The sequence below is a fragment of the Triticum urartu genome, chromosome 4A (assembly GCF_056163025.1).
Source record: "Triticum urartu cultivar PI428250 chromosome 4A, HENAU_Tu73, whole genome shotgun sequence".
Lineage (NCBI taxonomy): Eukaryota > Viridiplantae > Streptophyta > Magnoliopsida > Poales > Poaceae > Triticum > Triticum urartu.
The window spans coordinates 452,816,029-452,823,806 of NC_141876.1; the positions used below are offsets into that span (position 1 = coordinate 452,816,029).

The 7,778-nt window shown below is 44.0% G+C and overlaps 1 protein-coding gene across 1 annotated transcript; it reads left to right on the forward strand.

The window, feature by feature from the left end:
* The first annotated feature begins 4,404 nt into the window (after positions 1-4,404).
* Positions 4,405-7,193, forward strand: LOC125552011 (elongation factor 1-alpha). Its single transcript, XM_048715456.2, has 3 exons — positions 4,405-4,561; positions 5,059-5,530; positions 6,091-7,193. The coding sequence occupies exons 2-3, from the start codon at positions 5,069-5,071 to the stop codon at positions 6,970-6,972; spliced, it is 1,344 nt and encodes a 447-aa protein (XP_048571413.1). The 5' UTR covers positions 4,405-4,561; positions 5,059-5,068; the 3' UTR covers positions 6,973-7,193.
* The last annotated feature ends 585 nt before the right edge of the window (positions 7,194-7,778 follow it).

Below are 7,778 nucleotides of genomic sequence, written 5' to 3' on the forward strand. Positions count from 1 at the left end.
GGCAAACAATATGTATATACCCACGCCCACAACTCCTTTGTGTTCTACTCGTGCATAGAACATCTATGCATAAACCTGGCTCGGATGCCACCGTTGGGGAACGCAGTAATTTCAAAAAAATTCCTACGCACACGCAAGATCTATCATGGTGATGCATAGCAACGAGAGGGGAAGAGTGTTGTCCACGTACCCTCATAGACCGTAAGCGGAAGCATTATGACAACGCGGTTGATGTATTCGTACGTCTTCACGATCCAACCGATCCTAGTACCGAAAGTACGGCACCTCCGCGATCTGCACACATTCGGCTCGGTGACGTCCCACAAACTCTCGATCCAGCTGAGTGTCGAGGGAGAGCTTCGTCAGCAGGATGGCGTGATGACGGTGATGATGAAGCTACCGGCGTAGGGCTTCGCCTAAGCACTACGACGATATGACCGAGGTGGGTTATGGTGGAGGGGGGCACCGCACACGGCTAAGGGATCAATGATCAACTTGTGTGTTCTAGGGTGCCCCCTGCCCCCGTATATAAAGGAGCAAGGGGGAGGTCGGACGGCCCTTGGGGGCGCAGTAGGAGAGGAGGAGTCCTCCTCCTAGTAGGACTAGGACTCCCCTTTCCTAGTCCTACTAAGAGGAGGAAGGGGGAAGGAAGGAGAGGGAGAGAAGAGAATGAAAGGGGGGTGTCGCCCCCTTCCCTAGTCCAATTCAGACTAGAGGGGAGGGGCGCGTGGCCCTGCCTTGGCCGGCCCTCTTTCTCTCCACGAAGGCCCATGTGGCCCAATAGTTCCCCCGGGGGTTCCGATAACCCCCCGACACTCCGATAATTATCCGGTGACCCCCGGAACTCATCCGGTGTCCAAATATAGTCATCCAATATATCAATCTTTATGTCTCGACCATTTCGAGACTGCTCTTCATTTCCGTGATCATATCCGGGACTCCGAACTATCTTCGGTACATCAAAACACATAAACTCATAATACCGATCGTCACCGAACGTTAAGCGTGCGGACCCTACGGGTTCGAGAACTATGTAGACATGACCTAGACACGTCTCTGGTCAATAACCAATAGTGGAACCTGGATGTTCATATTGGCTCCCACATATTCTACGAAGATCTTTATCGGTCAAACCGTATAACGATATACGTTGTTCCCTTTGTCATCGGTATGTTACTTGCCTGAGATTCGATCGTCGGTATCTCAATACCTAGTTCAATCTCGTTACCGGCAAGTCTCTTTACTCATTCCATAATGCATCAGCCCGTAACTAACTCATTAGTCACATTGCTTGCTAGGCTTATAGTGATGTGCATTACCGAGAGGGCCCATAGATACCTCTCCGATACTCGGAGTGACAAATCCTAATCTCGATATATGCCAACTAAACAAACACCATGGGAGACACCTGTAGAGCATCTTTATAGTCACCCAGTTACGTTGTGATGTTTGATATCACACTAAGTGTTCCTCCAGTATTCGGGAGTTTCATGATTTCATAGTCATAGGAACATGTATAAGTTATGGATAAAGCAATAGCAACAAACTAAACGATCATCGTGCTAAGCTAACAGATGGGTCAAGTCAATCACATCATTCTCTAATGATGTGATCCCGTTAATCAAATGACAACTCATGTCTATGGTTAGGAAACATAACCATCATTGATTCAATGAGCTAGTCTAGTAGAGGCCTACTAGTGACACTCTGTTTGTCTATGTATTCACACATGTATTAAGTTTTCGGTTAATACAATTCTAGCATGCATAATAAACATTTATCATGATATAAGGAAATATAAATAACAACTTTATTATTGCCTCTAGGGCATATTTCCTTCACAAGGTTAATGAAGATTGCCTCCCCAATGACCCCCCTCCAGCGAAGTGCCGGAAAAGGGCTCCAGACAGGATCGCTTCGCATCAGAGGCTCACGTTGGTGAGAAAATTGTATCAGGTCTCTCTTTGAGGGTTTTTGAATATTTGGGACTTTATAGGCCAAGAATTAGGGCAAACGGAGCTACAAGGGGACCACAAGCTAGTGTGGCACGTCGTACCCTCCAGGGCACGCCCCTTGCCTTGTGGGGCCCTCGAGGTCTTCTGGTCTTTCCCCGACGTTTCTAGGTTCTCTTATTGTCCAGAAAAAATCGTCAAAAAGTTTTGTCTTGTTTGGACTTCCGTAGGTATGTATCTTCTGGAAAACCAAAAACATGCAAAAATAGGAACTGGCACTAGGCACTAAATTAATAATTAGTCTAGAAAAATTATATAAAATGATATATAAAATATACAAAAGTGATAATATAATAATATTTAACAATAAAAAATTATAGATACGTTTGAGATGTATCAATATCCATAAGCTTAATTCTTACTCGTCCACGAGTAGGTAAATGATAAGAAAAGAATTTTTTATGTTAAATGTTGCCTAACATGTTCTTGATCAAATGATATAATCATGGTATGAATATTGGGATACGAGTCATTCAAGGCAAAAGTCTATCAACTTGACATTGAAACAATAATACATAAACATACTAGTAAACATTCATTGCCTTTCAAAATAAAAACGCTAAAGAATGTGATCCCTACACACTTAATCATGAAACGCATGACATGCTCAGTCTTCCTAACACAAAGATATCAAATCATGAACAACCTCGATGCCAAACCAAGCAATTAAATCATACTTTTTCTTGCTTCAGCTTTTTCAACTCTCACAAAATACTCGAGCATGAGTAGTAGGGATTGTCATGCAACAGATGCACTCGAGCTATAAATGTATGAAAGTTCTCTATATGAAACTAAGTGGGTTTGCATCCAACTTACTTGCTCATGAAGACCTCGAGCATTTTGAGGAAGCTCGTCATCGGAATATGCAAGTCAAGTTCTATAATGTAAAAATCCCATTAGTATATGAAAACGAAAATCGTGAAGACTTTATATATGCAATACATGGTGCTACTTTGAGGGACATGTGTGGTAAAAAGATAGTAGTGTGCCCCCTCTCTCCTTTTCTCTTGTTTTTTTTCATGTTTAGCACTAAACACATTTGTCACTCTCCACTAATTAATACCATGTATGATATCAATGTTAGCATAAACAAAGTATTTATATGCTACCTAATATTAACATGCAATTTATATATTGTCTACTATAAATTTATAATATAATTAATACACTGCATAATACTAACGTGCATTACACGTACACAATTACTATTTACTATCAACATTACTTAAATAAGTCAAAATTCAGATCCAAGATGGCATGGAAACTTTATCAAAACAATATGTTTGAAACAACTTCCAATATATTAACCCATAAATAAAAAATTAGCACTCCACACGTTTCCCCCTTCCGCTCTATGGATAGGGAAAACTCTCCCCTCTAGACATCATAGACGAGCCTCTGGATTCGTTTTCCCTCTCCTTGTCGCTCTGGCAGCCGGTGGCGGGAGAGGAATCCAGTGCCTTCGTTCTGGCTAGTAGTTTATGTTCGAATTTTTTAGTCCTCGTAGATGCGACGCTTGGGAGGATGGCGATGCTTCTTCCTCAAGTTTGTCTTCTAGGCTTCGATCCTCCTCGATTTCGCTCATCTGGACATAGTCGACAAAGCTCCGGTGTAGATTCTTGCCGTCTCATTGGGGCGGCGATGTTAGGGTTTCTCGTAGTGTGTGCACGATAACGAGATTTGGTGTGAGTTATTTCAAATATATTCAAGGTTTCAATGGTGATGATTGCGACTACAGGGTGCTGGTCCTTACGGCCACGTGCACGAACACTTTCTCGCTGTCATCAACAAAGTCAAGCTGGCGAACCAACTTGTGGTTGGATGGTTATGAGGACAGTGCTATGTTCAGCCCATCAGGGTTCAAGCCTTATACTTGACATTGGTGGTCGCATTTTACTGGATTTTTTTCGGGCCTTCCGGCGATGTGTGTTCTGTGGGAGACGTTCGGGATGAGTGTATGTGAGTATATACGAGCGTCTACGTCTGTATCATGTTAAAAAAAGGAAAAGCCGACAAGGTCAAAGCTGACTCTGAAAGGGAGCCGCGAGAATTTTTATTATGTCGAGGTGCTTTGTCTTATGATGAACTTTTATAGATTTTTTTCAAAAAAATGAAATAAAATGAAAGTTAGCAAAGTAGTACTTTTTTTTGACGCTTCTGGCAAAGTAGTACGAAATAAGAAGGGAAGGGTAAAACATTTTTTAAAAGCAAGTGCTCTGCCGGCCTCCTGCTCCAGTATCCCACAGGGAACGTGCACCCTACGTAAATCCAGGATGCCGAACTTGCGGCCTGCGAAATGTCTAAAAACCCATTCATCAACCTGTAAAATAATACAGTTCGTACGATCAAAATCGAACGGATAATGTAAATTACAGCGACAAGCACCAGACATGGATCAGGCGGCCAGGAAGGAACCCTAGAGCCCTCCGCTGCCAGTATAAATAGGGGAGCCATTCCGCTCGCCCGAACCCTCCTCAGTCCCCTTTCTTCCCCCCGACCGCCGCCGCCGCCGCCGCCTCCTCCTCTCGGTTCCCTCTCCTTCCTTCGAGGTTAGTCTCCCGAGCCATCTCCAGTGCGCTTAGATCTTCATCGATGGAGCGAAGCTCCTGTGTTCCACGCTCATCTTGGTAGCCTCCAATCCAGCCGGTCGAGTTTTAGGCACTTTTTTCGCGGATGCATCGTTTGTTTGTATAGCGTCGAGAAGGATTTTCTCCATGTTCGTACTGTTGCCTCGATCTGTAGATTCACTACGAAATTGCTAGAGCAGCCGCAAGCGCGTAGTATTACCGAATCGTTTCGATACTTTGCTGAATCTGTCGGTAGATGGACTAGTATCTCAATTTCGTAGACTGATTTCGTAGTATAACTAGTGATTGCAAACTATCTGCTATAGATCTAGCCCGATCAGTTTGTAAATCGTCTTCGTGTCGTGTTTCTAGATCTAGGCCTGCAGTCCGATAGCCTTCTGCTCATATTAGTGTTCCAGTTCATGCCAGTTCTTCGTTCTGGTCCGTTTTTGTCTAACTTTTTCTGATTGATTGTGCAGAGCTTCAGCCATGGGTAAGGAGAAGACTCACATCAACATCGTGGTCATTGGCCACGTCGACTCTGGCAAGTCGACGACCACTGGCCACCTGATCTATAAGCTTGGAGGCATTGACAAGCGTGTGATCGAGAGGTTCGAGAAGGAAGCCGCTGAAATGAACAAGAGGTCTTTCAAGTACGCCTGGGTGCTTGACAAGCTCAAGGCCGAGCGCGAGAGGGGTATCACCATCGATATTGCCCTCTGGAAGTTCGAGACCACCAAGTACTACTGCACCGTCATTGATGCCCCTGGTCACCGTGACTTCATCAAGAACATGATCACCGGTACCTCCCAGGCTGACTGTGCTGTTCTCATCATCGACTCCACCACTGGTGGTTTTGAGGCTGGTATCTCCAAGGATGGCCAGACACGTGAGCACGCTCTCCTTGCTTTCACTCTTGGAGTGAAGCAGATGATCTGCTGCTGCAACAAGGTATAACTTGTCAAAACACTTCATCCCTGAAAGGCCATATACTGTGTATAGATGTTGCTACTTGTGTGGTAGACTTACTTGAGGTTGCTATATGATCCAAGTTCTTGATTTTAACTAACATGTAAACATGTTCTGAATCAATTGCTATTCATATTGCTGCACACATATTTTGATTATAGTGGTTTAATTGTATGTTTGATTTGTAGTACATTTGGATATACCAGCTTCTACATGTATGAATCTTCATGTAATATTAAATGGTGTAGGAGTTGGATGTGACTTTTCATCATCTAGATAAGAACTATCCACAATGTATTAATATTTGTCTATTGTTATCCTGTACTCCCATCCCTGCAGTTTTTCCTGTAACTAGTTGATTGTTCTGCTGTTCTAATGTTTAATTCTCACTCTGTGCTTGGTAATGCTGTGCTAGTTGATTGTTCTGCTTGTTTATGCTAGTTATAATAGTATAATCAAGTTTTTTGCTGTTACCTGTTCGTAATATCTTACAGTTCCATCTTGGCTGAGTATCATTTAACTGTTCTACTGTTATTTCTTAGATGGACGCCACCACTCCCAAGTACTCAAAGGCGCGTTACGAAGAAATTGTTAAGGAGGTCTCTTCCTACCTGAAGAAGGTCGGCTACAACCCTGAAAAGGTTCCCTTCGTCCCCATCTCTGGGTTCGAGGGTGACAACATGATTGAGAGGTCCACCAACCTTGACTGGTACAAGGGCCCAACCCTGCTTGAGGCGCTTGACCAGATCAATGAGCCCAAGAGGCCCTCAGACAAGCCCCTCCGTCTTCCCCTCCAGGACGTTTACAAGATTGGTGGCATTGGAACTGTGCCTGTTGGCCGTGTTGAGACTGGTGTCATCAAGCCTGGTATGGTTGTTACCTTTGGTCCCACTGGTCTGACAACTGAGGTCAAGTCTGTTGAGATGCACCACGAGTCTCTCCTGGAGGCGCTTCCCGGTGACAACGTCGGCTTCAACGTCAAGAACGTTGCCGTGAAGGATCTGAAGCGTGGTTTTGTTGCATCCAACTCCAAGGATGACCCTGCCAAGGAGGCAGCCAACTTCACCTCCCAGGTCATCATCATGAACCACCCTGGTCAGATTGGCAACGGCTACGCCCCAGTGCTGGACTGCCACACCTCGCACATTGCTGTCAAGTTTGCTGAGCTGGTGACCAAGATTGACAGGCGATCTGGTAAGGAGATAGAGGCCGCGCCCAAGTTCCTCAAGAATGGTGATGCTGGCATAGTGAAGATGATTCCCACCAAGCCCATGGTTGTGGAGACCTTTGCCACTTACCCTCCTCTTGGTCGTTTTGCTGTCCGTGACATGAGGCAGACTGTGGCTGTTGGTGTCATCAAGGGCGTCGAGAAGAAGGACCCAACCGGCGCCAAGGTGACCAAGGCTGCCATCAAGAAGAAGTAATTCGACATTGATATCCAAATCACTGTTCAGACACCAAGCAGTTTTTAGTATTGGCTGAGTTTTGTTAAGGGCATTGTTCGTACTGGTATATTTTAGCTGTTCAGCTGTTAGCGCTGCATATCGTGCCCTTGGTGGTGTCTGTCTTGTGCCTTTTACATACTGTGTCCTAATGTAAGCTTCGGTGAAACCTGGATGTTATGAGACCTGGTTGTGTCTTTTAATACTTGTTGCATTTTATCTGTGTAGGTGCTTTATCTAGTGCATTTTTGAAAGACACAAATGCATCTTAAACCATTTGTTCTTTTATTTTGAAGGTGTTCTTTTAGTTGCAAGCTTAACAATTTATTCCCTGTCTACTGATGGTTCATTGCCCTTTCCTCGCCTCTATTTCCTCGACAACGAAGATACCCCAAATTCTAAACTGTCACATTGCACTTCTTTTTCTACTTTTTACTTCCTGGTGTAGCAAAACCAAATTTTCAATTTTAAAAGGTTCTACAAAAAGAAATGACGTGCAGCATGATGGTTTCATCAAATAATCAAAGCTCAAATTCGTGCCATTGTGCGGTGGGGTTCCGTTTGCTGTATCTATTGATGCAATTGGTTGCTCCACTTCCAAGAGCACCGACTGATAGAACTCCGCCCTTTGTCACTTGGTTTGTGTAGTAGGGATATAAGTTGCCGGTATCTTAGAATCAGATGTATATTTGATGCACTAAGAGCATCTCCAATAGCATGTGTATATTTGGATGTTTATATATCCATATAGACAATGGTCTAAAAAGATTCCCTCATATACACATACA

Bases quoted from the DNA above. Each gene is read 5' to 3' on its own strand.
- LOC125552011 (XM_048715456.2), top strand. From the start codon at position 5,069: ATGGGTAAGGAGAAGACTCACATCAACATCGTGGTCATTGGCCACGTC. The intron at 5,531-6,090 runs GTATAACTTGTC...GTTATTTCTTAG, and splicing joins TGATCTGCTGCTGCAACAAG to ATGGACGCCACCACTCCCAA.